Consider the following 19945-nt stretch of genomic DNA (forward strand, 5'->3'; position numbering starts at 1 on the left):
TTGTTTATTTGTTTTTGGCTGTGCTGGGTCTTGGTTGCTGTGTTCGGGTTTTCTTTAGTTGCAGCGAGCTGGGGCTAGGGCACAGGCTTCTCGTTGTGGTGGTTTCTTTTGTTGCAGAGCACAGGCTCTAGGGTGAGCTGGCTTAGTCATTGCGGCTCACGGGCTTAGTTGCCCTGAGGCCTGTGGGATCTTCCTGGACCAGGGTTCGAAACCACACTCCTGCATTGGCAGGTGGAAGAATTGTAAGTTTTAATGATAATGTTCCCACTGCAAAGCGTCCCAAAGCTGCTGATCTTTCTTGAGGTGTTTATCCTTCTGGGATAGGCTGTGAATGGAATAGGAAAAATCTCCCAATTTTAGTGCAATTCTAAGTGTGTGCCAGAGAAAGCTCAGTGCCTTGGCCTCAGACCTCCCTTTGCAAAGTAAATTTGTGGAGCCTAGCAGTGCTTTAGGGGTTCTAATGAGACCAGTGCCTGTGGCTCACAGACTGTAGAGTGTCACCCTGGGTCTGGATTCACCAGCCTCCTGAGCTTTGAAATCTACAGGACGAGGTTCTGCCAGGACCCCGAGTTCACAGCTGGGTGGCTTCAATGGGATGCCCGGCCCCACCCTGGGTTCTCACCGCCCTTCCACTCTCCTCCGGGTCCATCGCAGGCGCCTGGCACTGAAGCAACCCTTCCCTCTGCTCCTCCCCGCTCCCCCTACCCACCTCCCTCCCCCTGTGTGGGCTGGGGCCGGGGGAGGGCAGGTGAACGACAGCCGGGGGGCCACACGTGGCCACGCGTGTGGGAACAGGAAGGACAAGGCAGGCGGCAGCTGGCAGGCGGCAAAACCATGACGTTACAGCGAGTCCTGGCCCACGGGCAGCGCAGAGGATGGCAGGATGAGGGCGGTGAGCCCGGGGGCGGGTGCACAGGCCCGGGACTAGCTTCCCTCCTCCCCAGAGGTGATCCTGCGCCCCACTCTTGGCTCCACAGAGGCTGGTGGTTCCTGCAGCGTCCCTTCCAGGGTGAGACTTTCATGTGACCCAGATGACACGGCTTGTCGGGCATTTCCCACCAACTGACTACAGAGACTCTCCTTGGCATCCTCTGTCTGCTCCTGCAGGAGAGGAGGGCCTGGGGTCAAAGAGATGGTGGATGGAGAGTGAACTTGAGCCACTTCAAAGTGGAGACAGGGGGACTTCCCTAGTGGTCCAGTGGTTAAGAATCCACCTTCCAATGGCATGGACGTGGGTTTGATCCCTAGTCGGGGAACTAAGAGGCCACATGGCAAGGGGCAACCAAGCCCGTGTGCCACAGCTACTGAGCCCCGACCTTAACTAGAGAGCCTGCACTCCTCAACCAGAGCGAAGCCCTCAGACTGCAACGGGAGGCCCCACAGGCGGCACCGAAGACCCAACAAAGCCCAGAACTAAAGAAGGAAATAACTGAAACCAACCCATCTCCCCCAAAACAAGAAAGCCCAAATGAAAACAGAGAGGGACCTCGTGTGTCCTCAGCAGCAGGGAAGCTGGAAAAGATGTTGTTGTCCGAGGCCACCAGATGGCTGGAAGGAGGTTCAGATTTTCCTCGGAAGGGCACTGCTGCAGAGACCCTCATTGACGTCAGACTCCCAAGACTCCGAGGAGATGAGGTGCTGGGGCGTCTCCCCGGGACCATGAGCGTCAGAGCTGGACTCCAAGACCAAGGGGCCGCTGCTCTGTTCCTCATCCGTTCCGGACTCTCAGCCCTGTTTGTCCTGGGGAGAATTCAGAAGAATGGCAGGGTCAGCTCCCTCGAGGTTTCCAGCCATTTCTCTCCTTTAAACCCCTTGCTGGGCTTCAGGCTGGTCCAAAGAGCCCCCGTACAAATCCCAAGCGTTTTCTCCACGTCACACCCCAGAACACTTGACCGTCGACCTTTGCAGAAGGTCTGAAGCAAGGTCCCTTCGACTGTCAAATGAAGAGTTGGGGGCAGTCTCAGAGCCCTCTACTTCGACAGGCCATAGTTTGGGGCTGGGAGAGGAAGAGACATTTGTGGAGTCAGAAACTCCACAATGGCTAGATCATTCCAGAACCTCTCAACCCCAGGGGAGGAGGTGAAGGGAGGCTGGGGTGACCACCTCCCACAGCTCAGCCGGGTAGTGTTTTTCTGGCCTCGTGGGTACCTCCAGCGTACTCCCGCTCCACAAACCCTATCCTCTGTCTAGTCTCATTATTGGCAGCTCTGTGGGTAGGAAGATGTCTCAGCTTTGGTGTAGACCAGTCAGATATCTTCACCAGTCTGCACCATAGACATCTTCACCGTCAACTGGTGTGGGCCAGTTCTACCAGAAGTGGACAGTGGCCCCAGACCTGATGAGATGAGCAACACAAGTCTTGTTTGAAGAATAAGCCACTTCTGGGTGCAACTAAAGATGATCATCCCAAGTGACTTAAGTCAGAAGGAGAAAGACAAATAGCATATGATATCACTTACATGTGATATCCAAAATATGACACAGCTGAACCAAGCCATGAAGTAGAAACAGATTCACAGACGTAGAGAACAGACTTGCAATTACCAAGGGGATGAGGTGGGGAGCTGGGGTGGAAGTCTGGGGTGCAAAATAGAAAGAATAAGCCACCTCTCTCTCTTTTCTTTAAGCCACTTCTCTTTGAGGGCAAAGCTACACCATCTTTCTCTTGGTCTAGATTTTAGTAATCGTAACTTTGCCTTGGTGTGTCCTTATGGAACATTGTGTTTCCAAAGAATGCTTCATTTAATGGCTGAAAGAGGAAGAAGAAATGGAGGACCTTTTATCCACCAAGGGGTAGGCACAGTGGATGATGCCATCAACGGTGATGTGGACAGACCAGAATTGGTGTCAGGGGGCCCTGAGCTGGCATAGTTCTGTCACATTGAAAGTTCCTCCCATTCTCTCTATGCCCCACTTTTCTCAGGGAGATTACAAAATCAAGGATCGACCTCAAGGGAAATGGCGGTATTTCAATGGGGGAAGTCATGTGGCTAAAGTGTTCTTTGGAATAGAAGGAAATTTGCCCTAGGAATCTCATGCCCACGGGAGCAGGGCAAACACAGAGTACCCTATCGTCTGATGCTGGTTGCCCTCAAGCTGCAAAGGCAACATGAGGCTCCCTCAGAGACCACACATACAATTAGTGTGGGGAGCCTTCTGGGAAGGCGTCAGGCTTCTGAGACACAGTCATATGTGAAGGAAAAGACCCGCCGTATGGAGACTCAGTGGACCGAGGAGGCGGCGCCAATGCATGGTTTTGGCATTTGTCAGGGTCATGGTTAGAAATCCGTCCTGGCTGGTCTGTTCCGTTGCTTTGGGGTCCGTGCCAAGTGTGGCCGGAGAGACCACTGAGGATTCCCTACATCTACGGGGTCTGATTCATCCTGCATCAGCCCAGGGTGATGACAGACATGGTCTGATTTCAGGCAGAGGATGGCAAACCAGTGTTAATAAAAGGCAAACCTTCAAGACGCTTCTGGAAGCATTTCAACCTGTGCACTTCCTTATCTCTTTTCCCACACTCCATGGCAAAGTAGTTAGAAAACCACAGGCTCCAAGGAGTCCCTGGAGAAGCAGTGGTGGTGGGGAGAGCTGGTTTTTTAGAAAGCCAAGATCAAGTGGGGAGCAGGCACACACATCCAGATTGGGGTATTTCGCTCCAGGGGCAATGAGGTGGCCAAAGTCTTGGGACATTGGAGGTCTTAGGTGGCAGGGCTGAGGCATAGCCTCAGAGGGGGGCCACTGGGAGGCTGTTCTGTCTGCAGTGGCCATTGGCCAGGGACACTGCATACTTGATATACCCTCGAGAGGCGGAATTTGAGCAAGACGGCATAAAGGAATCTCCTCTTTAGCCAAGAAACTGCAAGATCCTTTTTCAGTCAAGGTTCATGACTGAAAGCAAAAGCAACTGACCCTGGCTGATTGCACAGAGGCAGAGAGTTTATTAGACACTGGCAGCTCACAGCACCTCCAAAAACAGGTAGAGTGCCCTGACTCCTGCCAAAGGACCTGTATGGTGAAGACGCATTTCCTCTGCTTCAGGGCTCACTGCCAATATCCTAACACTGGGCCCTGAGTTCTGCTCAGAAACAGAACCCCTGTGGCCTGAAGGAACTGGGGGTCTTACTGTCTTGATCACCACTGTCCATTGCCAGGATACCTCCTGAACTCTCCCAACTTTCTTTATTTTTTTGAGAATTAAATGAATCTTTATTTACAAAAGGATTGAAATAGAGCCTGGAACATAGTGTTTGTTATCAATAAATGAATGAACAAGACAACTTTTCTCCATATTCACAGATTTTCAACCAAAAGAATGCATGCGTTCCTTCTATTTACCCAAATAGACTGAATTACAAGTAGTAGAATTATTTGCTTTTCAAGGCAAATGATCAATTTTTCATTTGCCAAGCTTAGAACACGTAAATTTGGCCCCAAGTTGAACCAATACAGTAAAACTTGGGTGTGAAGGTTGCTCTATCTGTGCTTCATCCCAACTTCTTCTTGTGGGGACGGAGCCAGGCCACATATCTGGTCTACCTGCCAGGGAGCTGGGGTAGCCAGCATCCGACACTTCGGGTTTCTGTAGTGAGAGGTTCACTCTGCCTCACGAGCACAGAAGATATAGGTCCTTAGTGACCAAGCACGATAACTGCCCTCTATAAGGCATGAGATGATAGGAACCGACTACAGTAGCTTCTAATGCTGCTCTATTTCTTTACCTTGTGTTGACACTGGAGGCCACGAGCATCTGGTCTTGTTCACTGTGATTTCATTGAAATTGTTCTTGTGCACGTCTCGCATGAGTTTGATCTTGCTTAATCTAGTGGTCATATCTCTGTTTACATCTTAGGCAACCTCTTAGCAACACCTGTCACAGTTAGTCCCTCTGTCTTCTTGAAATACTGTATTCTTGGTTTTCGTGACACCTCACCCCTCTGGTTTCCTGTCACCCACTTCTTCCTCTGCTTCTCAATGGGCCCTTCTCTCTCTGTCTGATTCCTGACACCAGTGTTTCCTGGCTGTGGGCCTGGCCATTCTCTTCCTCTTTGACGTTTTCTCCTCCAGTGGCTCTCATCTGTTTTCGTGACTTTAAACACCACCTATGTCTTGAGGGCTCCTGTATATGTCTCTAGTCCAATTCTCTCCTTGGAGCTTCAGACTTCTATACTCAATTGCAATTCAAAAAAAATATTTTTTTACTTGGAGATAATCTCCAAACTTATAGAAAGTTTGCAAAAAATAGCATCAAAACACCTGTATTCCCTTTACCCAGATTCACTCGTGAATGTGGGTAATGTGTACATATATCATCTATATGGATGGACCAGTGTGGGTGTGTCACATAAACACACATACTTTTTTCCTCAATCATTTGATGGAAAGTTACATACATCATGGCCCTTTCAATGTTTTTAAGGGTGAAGTGTATTTTCTTAAAAACCATAGTACAGTTATCAATCTCAGTAAATTTAACATTGCTACAATACCACCTTTCACATTTCAACTTTGTCACTTCATTAAAAAAAAATGTTCTTTATAGCATTTTTTTTTTTTTTTGACCTTCAGTACAAGATCTAGTCTGGGCTCCTCCGGTGGCTCAGCAGTAAAGAATCCGCCTGCCAATGCAGGAGGCGTGAGTCCTATCCCTGGGTCAGGAAGATCAGCTAGAGAAGGAAACGGCAACCTGCTCCAGCATTTTTGCTGGGAAACCCCATGGACAGAGGAGCCTGGCGGGCTACCGTCCATGGGGTCACAAAGAGTCGGAGACGACTTAGTGACTGAAACGACAACAGGACTTACTCTAGGGTCAGCTACTGCATTTTATTGTCATGTCTCTTTGCCCTCCTTAAATCTAAAGCATTTTCACAGCCTTCCTTTGTGTTTTAAGACATTGATGTTTTTGAAGAATACAGTCCCTTTCTCCTTTTTTTTTTAATAGACCGTTTCTCAACTGGGGTTTGTTTGCTATTTTTCATGATTAGATCCAGGTTACTTATACTCTGCTGGAGTTTGACCTAGGTTAGGTGGTATCCTGCTCAGAGCATCACATCTGGAAGTGCACACTGTCCCTCACTGGTGACGTTAGTTTTGAGCACTTTGTCAAGTTGCAATCTAATCTTCCACTGCAGAATGACTGTTTTCTCTTTTCATGTTATTGCAACTAACACACAATTTGTGGGAGACACACTAAGACCATGTAAATATCCTGTTCCTTATCAAAATATCCTTTAATATTCATTGGTGATTCTTGCCTCATCCAATCTTTACTGAAGTGTTAGTAGCTCAGTCGTGTCTGACTCTTTGTGACCCCATGGACTGCAGCTCCATAGGCTCCTCTGTCCATGGGATTTCCAGGCAAGAATACTGGAGTGGGTTACCATGCCCTTCTCCAGGGGATCTTCCTGACCCAGGGATTAAATCCAGATCTCCTGCATTGTAGGTAGATTCTTTACCATTTGAGCCACCAGGCAACCTTTACTAGGATGGTTGGAAAATGATGCTTTTCCAACTCCAGCACCCCTTCCATGTTGACCAGCCCACCCTTGACACTCTGCTGTAAGAGGCCTCCTCCACCATCCATCACTCCCTCCTCTTCTCTCCTTCCTTCCTCTTCCTTCCTTTCCTTTCTTCCTTTGGCTTTGTTATTTTTAGAACAGTTTCAGGTTCATAGCAAAATTGAAAGGAAGGTACAGAATGCCCATATACCTCTTATTCCCCTGGAAAATGGCTTCTCTGGAAAAATGTCTATGCAGATCCTCTGCCCCAAATGGAATTGTTTGCTCTTCTTGCTACAGAGCTGTGTGAGTTCTACACACTTCAGACATTATCCTCGTATGAGATACAAGATTTGCAAATATTCTCCCATTCAGTGAGTCGCTTTTCATTTTACGGATGAGGAATTCTTACTGGCAAAATGATATACGCAAAGTTCAATACTGTCTGCTGTTCTTTTCTGGCCGTGGTTATTCATTTCATTATCATAATGAATATAATTTCACTGTATGCGTGTGTTCTAAGTCACTCAGTCATGTCCGACTCTTTGTGGCCCCATGGACTGTAGCCCGCCAGGCTGCTCTGTTCATGGAATTCTCCAGGCAAGAACACTGGAGTGGGCTGCCATGCCCTAGGAGGTTAAACGTGGTCAGCTCCAGAGTCCAGTACAGCAGGTTTGTCACCGCAGGCATATTCCCCAGTTTTCACCTCGGGGCCTCCTCACTCTCAAGCTGAAGGGACAGCTGGCTGATGTGGCTGTGAACACAGCCCAGAGATGACCAGCACGACTGGCTGGTTTCTCCAGGCAGCCTTCCATCCAACACAGCTCAGTTCCCCTGAAGTCAGGCTGATTGATGACTCAGACTCGCCGTGACCGTGCCCACCTGGCCGTGGTGACCACGCAGTCACTCAGCGATGCTGCCATGCTTGCCTGGACTTGCTGTCTGCTTTTAGTTTCAGACTCTTTGCTTTATTGTGGCTGTTGGGCTGGTCCCCCCGCCACGGTCCAGAGACCAGATGCATTGGTGGCCTCTCAACGTCCACAAGGCTGCCACCAGTGTCGCCCAACTTCAGAGAAGCATGAGATGCTGGCCCCCTGGGCTGACCATGGGCCGAGTGGTACCAATGTCTTGGCCATGCTCTCTAAGGAGAGTAACAATCCTAAATGATATTTTGACATGGTCTGGAGTAACTGAGCCAGCCTCATAAAAAACTCCAACACCAGATGCGCAGCACAAGAGGGACGGAGGACAATGGACCAGGTGCCTTGACTCGGGGTTGGTTGGAGTTACACCTGTGACTTCAGGTGGGTCAGCCCAAGCTCATTATTCCCATCAAGGTCATTATCCCTCAGGGGCCGCCCACTCCTGGAAAGAGCCCCCACTTTTTGGAGTGTGATCGCTTTATGATATTGTGCTGGTTTGGCTGTACAATGAAGCATATCAGCTATACATGTACATATGTCGTCTCTCTCATGGGCCTCCCTCCCACCCCGCATTCCCACCCCTCTCGGTCATCTTCACTGGAGCTCTTCACAAAGATGGTCAGAGTCAAGGGGATCACATTGTTTATATGTGAATCTGCTGACTTCCCTGGTGGCTCAGACGGTAAAAGCATCTGCCTACAATGCGGGAGACCCGGGTTCGATCCCTGGGTTGGGACGATCCCTTGGAGAAGAAAATAGCAACCCGCTCCAGTATTCTTGCCTGGAAAATCCCATGGACGGAGGAGCCTGGAGGGCTACAGTTCATGGGGTCACAAAGAGTTGGACACGACTGAGCGACTTCACTTCTACTTCTTCTGCTGGCACGATTCAAACTAGCCAGGCCCCAGCTGTTCATCCCGCCCTGCCTCGCCTTCCCTGTGGAAACCCCAATAAAGGCCACAGCCCAAGCTCTTCCCTCACCCTGTTTTCTGCCTCCTGACTGCACGGCTGCTCCCCGATGACCTCCCTCTCTGGGGCTCATGAATACAGTAAACTTTGTTTCCCTGAGCTGCCTCCGTGTTCTGTCTTGTGACCACACCTGACTGCCTGTTGCCTGAAAGAACACAGAATGGGACTTCCCTGGTGGTCCAGGGGATAAGAATCCACCTGCCAATGAGGGGACCCGTGTTTGACCCCTGGTCCGGGAAGATCCCACTTGCTGAGGGGCAACTAAGCCCATGGACCACAACTATTGGGGCCACAATGACCGAGTCCACGTGCCACAACTGCTGAAGCCCGAGGATCTAGAGCCCGTGCCCTACAGCGACGGAAGCCGCCGTAAGCAGCCTGCACACCACAGCGAGGAGCCCTTGCTCGCTCCAACTGGAGAAAGTCCTTCAGCATCCACAAAGACCCAGCGCAGCCAAAAACAAACAAATTAAAAAAACAAAAAACCCACATGAGGTATATATTAATATTAAAGAACAGAACAGAGAAGAAAGAGGCTGAAGAGCATTTCTTCATTGTTGGCCTTGGTCCATGCCTCTTCCCCTGAGGGGTCCCTTTCTCTCTCTCCCCACCCCACCACCGTGCTGGGGGGCCCACTCATGCCCCATGTCCTGATCTAGGCTACGAGTCCCACCCTATAGCCCAGGAGGGGGACGGTGGTCACGTCGTCACAGTGGAGATGGAGCAGGCCCACGTGTTCTTTCTCACGGATGTGAATCTTTCTTGGCACGACTTTGACGTAAGAGAATTTTAATGTGTCTCCCTGCCCATCAGAGGTGAGACTTCCGAAAGGAAGGAAAACTTGAGTAAGGACAGAAAACCCAGCCTGCCCCAGTGTAGTTTTCGCCTGAAGTGAAGGCCTGTTGAACGAGGACTTGCTTGTCTGTCGGCTCTTAACTGGGTTTCAGGTGTGTGTGCGTGTGCGCGCGCATAAGAGAGGGGGAGGGAGGGGAAGTGGGGACACACACACTTTCCACACATATGGCATTGCCGTTAGAGTCAGGCAGCCAGGACCTGCCTGGGTTCTGTTTTAGAGAAGGTTGCTCTGATTCCCCTCCAACTGCGCCCTGCCTCACGGGAGGCAAGCCTGGAGGGTAAGGAGGCTTGAGCCTTGAAATCCACGCCTGCCCTTCTAGGCCACATTCCAGGGGTTGGGGCCCTGAGATACCCTGCCGGGTGGGCCTGAGCCTGCTTCCAGAACTTGCCTTGGCCTCCTTCTTGGGCTCTGGTTGTCCTGGGTCAGTCTCCTGAGAGGGCAACTCATTACGGTGCCCACCCCGGATGCCCGGAGTGACCGAGGGTGGCTACTCTGGGGAAGAAGGGGAACGTGTGAGGACAGAACCGGGGAGTGGGCTGAAGAGGCTGAGGGCCGGAGCGCCTCCGTGCCTCCTCGCCAGGCCCTGCAACGGGTGCAGGGAGACCTGCGCGTCTGCCTCCAGCCGGTCCGGGCCTCTCCGGAGCAGCCAGCCGGCGACTGGGGGAGCCCAGATGCTGGGGGTATGTTTCCACCCGATTTTCTCATTACTGAGCAATTCCTCCCGCTCACTGAGACCGCCCGTCCCAGCACTTGGATTCTAAGGCGGTTTGTGGGGATGACTCACGTGGGGCCTCATCATGGAGAAAGCTATGCTTTATGGTTTGGTTTTGCCTGTCGAGCAAGGCGGGAGATGATGAGAAAGAGAGAAAAGTTCCCACCAGCGTCTGGGAAGATGCTCGGCCTTTCTCCGGGCCTCATCTGGAAGTGGGGGAGGGGCGGCGCCCCCAGTCACAGGTTCTCAGGTACCCCCTGACTCTCTCCAGGGGTGGGCGGGGGGTCTGGGGGACCGGCCACGCTGGCAGCACCCCCACCCCACCCCTGTCTTGGCCCCTTCCAGCTGTCGACCTCAGATCATATGTTAGACTTTGTTTGGGGGTTCTTTCCCTGGATTGCTGGTCTTTCGAGATGTTGAGTCACTGTCACCTAATTCCACTGGTCTAATAAGCACAACCAATTGATGACCTTCTCCTTAAGGGGTTAAACGGGGCTTCTGTTCAATACTCACTCCGCCCCTGCACACCCAAGTCACACTCCTCTTGCAGGCTGGGCAGACGCTTGGGCGGGACCCATCTGCATCCAACCAGCAGGTCCTCTAACTCAGGCCCCGCCCCTCCCGCCTGGTCCCACTCAACAGCGCGTGCGCTCCTCCAGGCTGGACACCCCACCCCCGGGAGCAGCTCTTGGGTCCCCCAACTCCCGACATTTGATCGGTGACGTCAAGTGTCTTAATCATCTTTACCCAGCTGGTGAGAAGGATCCAGAGTCACGCTGTTCGACTCCAGGTCCAAGCTCTTCCCCCCTTTTCTCTAAAGCTGTATGCATGTCACTGTCCTTCCTGCCTGAGTCGCTTTTGGAAGCATCTGGTCTTTCTGGTAACCAGACTCTGACTTTCTGGATCCTTGGGACCCTGCCCGGCAGGATGGGCTGAGAGCAGCGGTCCCCAACCTTTTTGGCATCAGGGACTGGTTTTGTGGAAGACAGTTTTTCCACAGACTGAGGAGGAGGGGGATGTTTTGGGGATGATTCAAGCTCATTACATCTATTGTGCACTTTATTTCTATTATTATTCCATCAGCTCCACCTCATATCATCAGGCATTAGATCCTGGAGACTGGGGAGGCTTAGAGGACCTCACTGTGTCTGAGTCAGTGGGGAGGGTAGAAACTGAGTCAGCAGTGTTTGCTTGTCCTGAAGTCCTGACTTAAACCCCTGAAACGACCAGCCCTTGCTCATGCGGAACAGGCCAGGGCTCTGCAAACAGCCCAACTCCTACATCGGCTCCCGGGTCTCCACCACGGGCTCCTGATGGCTCCTGGGGCCTCTGCAAGCTGAGGGCTGCCTCAGTGGGAGCCGGGTTTGGGCATTTTGGATGCTGTCACCTCAGCTCTACCACTTACCACCTGTGTGGCCTTGGCCAGGTTCCTTAGTCCTCTCTGGAAAAGTAGAAACTGGGAGGATTAAGTGAGCTTGTGTGTGCCCAGCACATCACGAGTTCTTAATAACTAGTGGTTATCACTGTTGTTGCTACCACTTGCTCAACCCTTTTGTTATTATTTGTTTACTTTCTGTCTTCCTCAGGAGCTCCTACGCCACATCTGTCCTGTTTTCTTCTCTGACCCTCAGAGACTGGCCATCGATAAGTATTGCATGAATGAATGCATGACTGACTTCAATGAATGAATGAACTTGTTGTCATGAAAGTCTTGAAATGCCTTGAACGTTCCGGGAAAAGAGACTCTTCCTGATGAATGAATGCATGACCGATTCAGTGAATGAATGGACTTGTTGTTGTGACGATTAGACGAGTCGTCTTGAAAGTTCCAGAAACAGAGACTCTTCCTCTAGGAAGGGATGGAACAGCTGTCAGAAGCTTGGGGTGAGGAGGCCCCGGGTGGGTGGAGGCCCTGGTTTGAACCCTGGAGCCCAGTGGGAGGGAGCGCTGAGGCTATGCTGTGGCAAAGCCTCCTGTTCTTTCCAGAACCAGCTGTGACCACGTCGGCGGGCAGCTCACTCCTGACCTTTGGGTGCTGTTTCCTTGTGGGCCTTCGAGGAGAGCAGGGCCCACCGTGCCTCTGGCAACCTCTGAGAGGAGCTGCCCGCCTGGCCTGAGCAGCACGTGATGGTCCACAGAGAAAAGACCATCTATTTTCTGTCGGCGTGAACTCTCACATTTACGGTTTTGCCAAGCTGAAAATAACAATAACATACTCTGCTCTCCATAGCCCTGTCCCCTCGTGAAGGGAGAGGAGAAAAAGGAAACAAAGTCCCCTCTGTTGGCGGCATGGGCTTCTTTTCAAGCCCCCAGGCCCCCTGCTGTGGCAGTGGAGGGAGCTGGGCCCAGCAGGCGGGGCTTGGTGGACGGTCTGGGAGACCCCCCGAGGCTGGACTTGCTTCCCATGTGGGAGTGGGGTGGCCGCGGGCCCTGCAGGGGCACCTACCAAGGTGCTGGGGGGCCTGGGGGGTCTGAACGTATCCCCCATGCCCGTGGATCAGCGCTCCCCATCCCCACCCAGGCGCCCCATGAGCCCCGGTCAAGGGCACAGAGTTCCGAAGCCCAATGTGTTCCCAGAGGCCCTATCCTTTGAACAGTCTTCCTTTTCACTGCCCTGCTCAGAAAACGGGGAATGTTCAAACCTCCATCTTCTGTCTTAAGGAGATTCCTGCTGTGACTCGGTCTCTGACGTGGGTCTTTTCTTTCCCCTTCCCGGGTGGGGTCTGGGCTGGAGCCTCAGAGCAGAGAGGCGGACATGCTGGGGGCGGGTTGGCTGTGCCGCTGGGAGGCCTTCCTGCCGCCTCCACCCCGCGGGGCTCTGGGGACAGGCCCGGGGCGCTGAGAGAGGCTTGGTCTCGGGCACAGACTGTGAGGCGGGTTGGCCCCCAGCTGACGGGGATCACTGTCCGGGCCTCGCTGCCTCCCTGCGGCCACAGACACTCACAATCCCCTGTTTTGTCTCTTCCTCAGATGGGTCTGTCCTCAATTACTCTGTGGCCCTGCTCTCTGCTTTCTACAGCTCGCTTGTGAAGGAACATTTGCCCTGGAGCTGGGGACACGTGGGCGTCCAACACCTTCACTCTAGAAGGCTCTGTGCCCTCGCGGGTACGGAGAAGGCCACCCCCAGCGTCCTGGAACCCCCAGCCTGGAACTTCCCGCTCACTCTGGCTTCCCCGGGAAACCAGGACTTTCCTCAGCAGGGCCCTCAGCTCAGATTTCCCTTCCTTTAAGTTTTCAAATTTTTCTTGCCTTAATTTTTTTCAAATTAAGAGGCTTCTCACAGGGCCTCTGTAGCACCTGGAGCTTCGTTTTGACAGGAGCCCAGTGTTCTGGAATCGTTGCTCTAAGTGGGTGTGGAAATTACCACGGGGAGCAGCCCCTCAGGGCGTGAGACGCTGGGCGCTGGGAAAATGAGTGCCATGGACCCTCCGGAGGGGTGTTTCTTTTTTTTTTTAATTAATTAATTTATTTTAATTGGAGGCTAATTACTTTACAATATTGTAGTTGTTTTGCCACACATTGACATGAATCAGTCACGGGTGTGCATGTGTTCCCCATCCTGAACCCCCCTCCCACCTCCCTCCCCATCCCACCCCTCAGGGTCATCCCAGTGCACCAGCCCTGAGCGCCCTGTCACATGCATCGAACCTGGGCCGTGTTTCTATAGCAATTCAGGCTCGCCCGCCTTTGGCCTGACCATCGTTAACCTGGGGACTTTGTCTGGGCGCCAGAGTCTGTGGGCTCAAGTGAGACATTTGCACTTTCTGATGGTGGATTGGAGTGAAAACGTAATCAACTGAAATCAGCAGCAGAAGTGAGACACAAGTAAGACTGGAAACTCCAGGAAGTGCTCAATTTTCAATCAGATGTAAATCATCCCACACGAACGTGAACATCCTGAAAGGTGTTTTGCCTCTTTGAGAAATGAAGAAAAAAATAAAAGGGAAAAGAAAGTGATTGGAATCCCAGTCAAGGCCTGTAAAAACTGACCTCAGTTCTCAGAGAGTCCATGGGAAAAATGTCACAACATATCACTGATATATAGAATCTAAAAAAAAAAAGTACTAATGAACTTACTTACAAAACAGAAGTAGAGGCATGGATGTGGAAAACAAACTATGGTTACCAGGGGGTAAATGGGGAGAAGAATAAACTGGGAGATTGGGGTTGACATATACACATTACTATACGTAAAATATCAATAACTCACTAATAAGAACCTGCTGTATAGTGCAGGGAATGCCACTAAATACTCTGTAATGGCCTATATGGGAAAAGGATCTAAGGAAAAAGAGTAAATATACATGTATGTATGAGTGATTTGGGGGCTTCCCTGGTGTCTCAGACAGTAAAGAATCTGCCTGCAAAGCAGGAGACCCAGGTTCAATCTCTGGGTCGGGAAGATCCCCTGGAGAAGGAAACCGCAACCCACTCCAGTATTCTTGCCTAGAGAATCCCATGGACAGAGGAGCCTGGTGGGCTACAGTCCAGAGGGTCGCAAAGAGTCGGACACGACTGAGGGACTAACATACACACACGACTGATTCACTTTGCTGCATACCTGAAATGAACCCAACATTGTAAATCAGCTGCACTCCAACAAGAATTTTTTTTTTTTATTTTCAATAAAATTTTATATGTGTATATGTAAATAACAAAACAGCACCAAAGACCTCTGTACAATTTTACCATACAGGTTCTGTGTAGGATGCTTCATCAATAAACCTTTTACTTTTGCTCTAAAAGCACATGATTACAGAAAACTGCTTATTCATTAAAAACTGGGTAAGATCTTTCAAAGATACCTCAGATATTCAAAATAAAACAACCTATCTTCTAAGGTCAACCTGAGTTGCACAGGTTAAGTTGAAGACTCTTCACACGGTGCTGAAAATGTGAGGCAATCTGCACTTGAACTGGCAGTGCACTTCCTCAGACTCAGGCTGTCTTCATCACAAGTATCTTCTATCTCTGAGAGATCAGCTACATCAAGATGGCTCATCAGCTAAGTCACGCTGGTCAAAATACCTGCTAACCAAGCAGATTAATAAATTCAAAGCAGGAACCCTTTCATCATCTTTGCTGTCCACCAAAAGCCTCACTTCAGAGCACCTTCTTGCAAGCTGCCGAATCAGTGAATGAGCCTCCGGTAATAAAGGTTTTTCAAGACAAGCCAATAAAGCATAAAGCCATCTTCCCAATTCTGGAGTAAAGTCTCTTTCTCCAAACCAATTATTCAGATATTCCAAGACACTGGTTACTGTTGACTGATTCATTCTGCTAACAATACTAAGCAAGGGAGGAAAACCAATTTGTACATAATCGATTCCAGGACTTTCACTTGCAGCTGGTCCAATAGCCCCTTCAGCACATAACCTTTCACCTAGACAGAATTTTTTCCAGCCTTCTTCATCTTCAGATTTTGGCATGGTCACATTACTATCCAACTGTTGTGATTTCCAGTGACTTCTATGTCTGTTCACACTCTGCCGAACAGTTGAAAACTGTGTCACTTGTTGCCGTTGCCACTGAAGAGTGGGGGAGTATCCTTCCGGGGCAGGCTGGCATCCTGAAAGTGGACCCGCCTCAGGTATTCCTGGGGAGTGCTCGGAGGTACGCTGGGATCGAAACTTTCCGTCAAGTCGCAGGGCTCCACCGGCAGAAGCCGTGGCATCAACTCCTCCACCGCAGACTCCGCAGGTACCCACGCCATAGTTTTCCCAACAAGAATTTTTTAAAAAAGAAAGAAAAGTCATGACATGTAGACTTATTCTTATCCTCAACCCAGAACAAACTCTTATTGTTTAACTGTAAAAAAAAAAAATTGGAAACTTAAGGAAAAAAATTTACACAGAATCCAATCGTTCAACATACCACAATTATTTGCTTTGATGGCTTAGTTTTTATTTACTTGAGCCACTTCTGGTTTAAATTTGAACTCTTAATAACAATTATGATTGCAAAACTATTGGAAAATTTGATCAAAACTCCTTAAAATAGACAAACTTGAGGCTTTTGAAGAGAATTTCCCCAATTAGTCCCTTGTTTCTGATTTATACAAGTAACATGTCTTTCAGAAGGAATTTAAGACAAATTAGAAAAATAAATAAATAAAGATACTGATAGTTGAGCACCCACTATTGTATGGATTGTGTGTGCTCAGTCAATAAGTTGTGTCTGATGCTATGTGACCCCATGGACTGCAGCCCACCAGGCTCCTTTGTTCATGGAATTCTCTAGGCAAGAATATTAGAATGGGTTGCCATTTCCTTCTCCAGGGGATCTTCCCTACTCAAGGACTGAACCCTCGTCTCCTGCATTGGCAAGTGGATTCCTTACCACTGTGCCATCTTCAGGGGAGGTATAGATCAGTGGCTGTCAACCCAAGCGTAGTTTTGCTTCCCAGGGGATAGCTGGCAATGTTGGCAGACAGTTGTGGTTGTCACAACTTGGAGGAGAAAAGCTTCTACCAGCACTCAAGGGTGTAGACGCTAGGGGTGGTACTCAATGCCCTATGATTCTTAGACTGACCCCCTCCCCACTTCCCCCAAAATGAACTGGTTTAAAATTCAACAGAGCTGAGGTTGAACAACTCTGGTATGGAAACAATTAAGTGATACAAAGATGCATAAGGCACAGTTACAGTTTTTTAGGAAGTCGCAAGCTAAATAATTTTCAAAATGTCACCTAATGGAAACAGCCCTGGATCTTCCACACCTCTCTTCCCTGTTTTGGCCCAGGGTTCAGATTTATGGAAAAGACAGGAGTCCCGCCATGCTCCTAGGATAGGCCTTCTGGTTGGGGCTGGAGTGGGCAGGACGAGGGTCATGGGGGCGGAGAGGCTGTGGCCCTCACGCTGGGTGGCTACTTACTGGAATCTTGCACTACTTTTGGGTGATGGTGGACAAGTAGATTCACTTTTACTTCAGGTTGTCCACTGCTTTGAGACCACCCAAGACTGCCTGGGCCTCAAAGGTAGAGGGATGTGTCGGGGGGAGACTTGGCAAGTCCAGTCAGCTCTGGGAGTCTCTGTGGGTCTCACTGTCCTCTGGCTCCCGGCCCCACTACATCCCATCCCAGCACCCAGAGCTGAGAGGAAGTAACTCCTGGGGCCACATTCCACAGGTGGGCCTTGCCTGGCACTCTGGGTAGGGCCTGGCTCAGACAACATATCTCAAAACCTACGAACTATGGTATTGTGGTTACAAAGAATAGTCCTTGCTTCTAGAGATAAATGCTGAACTATTTAGAGATGAAACACTGTGATGTCTGGGATTCACTTAAGAATCTGGAAATGACAGAAAACAAGATTTGCAGCGAGTCCCAGGGACGAGTTCCAAGGATGATGTGTGGGAGTTTATTGTACTCATTTTCCCTCAGCTTTGTTGAAGTATCACTGACAAATAAAAGTAGTATATGTTTAAGATGCACAAAATAGTCTTCTGATATACACTGTAGAGGGCTTCCCTGGTGGCTCAGATGGTAAAGAATCTCTCTGCAAGGCAGGAGACCTGGGCTCGATCCCTGGGTCGGGAAGATCCCCTGGAGAAGGGAATGGCAACCCACTCCAGTATTCTTGCCTGGAGAATTCTGTGGACAGAGTAGCCTGGCCGGCTACAGTCCATAAGGTCAACATATATTGTAAAATGCTTACCACAATAGCTTATTAGCATATTCATTACCTTACGTGGTTACCGTTTTCGTGAGTGTGTTGAGAACATTTAGGAACTACTTTCTGCTTATGTTTATATTTGGAATTTTCCATAAAATATCCATAAGCCATGCTTGGTCCTCAAAGCAGAGCAGGGCATGGTGCAGGTACCAAGTCAAGCGTAGGGACCTCCTAGTTCCCTTTTGGGGAGTGTTACTTGATTTTGTTTCTGACTGCAGGCCCAGGTGCAGAATGAGAGTTTTCAACATCCAACTGGATATCTGGAAGATTGGGGCTCCTGTCAGGCGGATGGGTGGGGGGCGGGGGGTGAGCTGGTGGAAGAGAACAGGGAGGAGGGTCTCAGGTAAGCTGGGGAGAACAAGGCTGAGTCCACCCCTTAGAGCTGCCCTGGAGCAGGAGGCTGTTGATGGGACTGAGGAGGCTGAGTCTGGGATCAGGGCTGGGAGGCCCCTGCCCTGACCTGGAGGCGGGCCCTGGAGGCAGAGAAAATGCAGTGCAGGATGAAGGGGAGTGAGGGGCAAGGATGGATGGTGATTCTGAGGGTCTGAGCTGGAGTGGGACTCAGGTGGGTGGATGAGGGCAGAAGGGGAGTAGAAGGTTTGCTAGTTGTTCCATCTGTCTGCTACACCCCCTGTTTCATGGCTCTCTGTTTGTCCTAGCCCAGGGGCCTCTGCACTTACACACCATTTGGCACAGAGGAAGTCTAAGGCTAACTGCAGAGGGTGTGTACCCAATGGGCTCTGTAGATGGGGTAAGAGAGAAGGTGGGGGGATTTGACTGGGGTCTGTCACTTAGGTGGGGCAGCAGGGGGATTTTTGCAGAGTCATCCACCATTGCAGAAGAAACCACCCCAGGACTTGACTTAAAACAGCAAGCCCTTGCTATCCAAAAGTCTACAAGCAATAAATGCTGGAGAGGGTGTGGAGAAAAGGGAATCCTCTTACACTGTTGGTGGGAATGCAAACTAGTACAGCCACTATGGAAAACAGTGTGGAGATTTCTTAAAAAACTGGAAATAGAACTGCCATATGACCCAGCAATCCCACTTCTGGGCATACACACTGAGGAAACCAGATCTGAAAGAGACACGTGCACCCCAATGTTCATCGCAGCACTGTTTATGATAGCCAGGACATGGAAGCAACCTAGATGCCCATCAGCAGATGAATGGATAAGGAAGCTGTGGTACATATACACCATGGAATATTACTCAGCCATTAAAAAGAATTCATTTGAATCAGTTCTAATGAGATGGATGAAACTGGAGCCCATCATACAGAGTGAAGTAAGCCAGAAAGATAAAGAACATTACAGCATACTAACACATATATATGGAATTTAGAAAGATGGTAATGACAACCCTATATGCAAAACAGAAAAAGAGACAGATGTACAGAACAGACTTCTGGACTCTGTGGGAGAAGGCGAGGGTGGGATGTTTTGAGAGAACAGCATGTATATTATCTATGGTGAAACAGATCACCAGCCCAGGCTGGATGCATGAGACAAGTGCTCAGGCCTGGTGCACTGGGAAGACCCGGAGGAATCGGGTGGAGAGGGAGGTGGGAGGAGGGATCGGGATGGGGAACACATGTAACTCCATGGCTGATTCATGTCAATGTATGACAAAACCCACTGCAACGTTGTGAAGTAATTAGCCCCCAACTAATAAAAATAAATGAAAAAAAAAACAAAAACAAAAACAGCAAGCCTTTATTGCTGCCTGTGGGTCTGTGTTTGCCTGGGCTCAGCTGGGCGGTTCTTGTGCTGGTCTCACCTGGGGCCTCTGATGCAGCTCTGATAAGATGATGCCTGGAGGTGGAATCACCCGGGGTCTCCTGGGGCCTGAGGACAGGTGGCATCTCCATGTCCCCTCACGGCTCCTGCTTTCCACGTGGGCTCCCTGACCCATGTCTCCATGTGGACTTGCTGCAGTGAAGCCAGCCTTTCTGCATGAAGACTCAGGGCTCCCCAAAGTGAGCATTTCCAGGGCTTAGCAGGGGACTAGCCCAGCCTCACTTCTACTGCTTTCTGACGGTTCAGCGGTCATGGACCAGCTCAGGCTCACAGGGGAGGGAAATAAACGTCATGCAATGAAGGACAGGACAGTAAAGAACTGTGACCATTGGTTCACCAGAGGGCCCTTATCTGGGGTTAGCTTGGAAGGAGGAGGGAGCTGCAGCCATACTGACACCACTTTGTAGCTGTGGGAGATCCCAGAACTGCCATTCTTTGCTCCTTCCCCCTCTTTTCACTGACTTGGACAGGCAAAGTGGGGTGATGGTTACATCCTTAGAGCCTTCTCCAGACCTACCA

At 50.2% G+C, this 19945-nt stretch overlaps 1 protein-coding gene and 1 long non-coding RNA gene across 4 annotated transcripts in view; one reads left to right on the forward strand and one right to left on the reverse strand.

Moving 5' to 3' along the window:
- Window positions 1–13407, forward strand: part of LOC122447530 — a 28304-nt gene extending 14897 nt beyond the window's left edge. The window contains exons 1-2 of one of the 3 annotated variants that reach the window (XR_006271268.1): window positions 10243–10747; window positions 11544–13407. This is a non-coding gene — a long non-coding RNA (uncharacterized LOC122447530). Of the gene's footprint in view, window positions 1–10242; window positions 10748–11543 lie in introns of those variants that run through there. The other 2 variants (XR_006271270.1, XR_006271269.1) reach the window with 2 other exon arrangements.
- Window positions 13408–14540: 1133 nt separating this feature from the next.
- On the reverse strand, window positions 14541–15670 carry LOC122447555 (gem-associated protein 2-like). Its single transcript, XM_043478240.1, is given in 2 exon segments — window positions 14541–15535; window positions 15538–15670. Coding segments are annotated over 2 exon segments (723 nt in total). The 3' UTR covers window positions 14541–14945.
- Between the last annotated feature and the right edge of the window lie 4275 nt (window positions 15671–19945).

This window comes from Cervus canadensis, chromosome 9, assembly GCF_019320065.1.
Source record: "Cervus canadensis isolate Bull #8, Minnesota chromosome 9, ASM1932006v1, whole genome shotgun sequence".
Taxonomy (NCBI): Eukaryota; Metazoa; Chordata; class Mammalia; order Artiodactyla; family Cervidae; genus Cervus; species Cervus canadensis.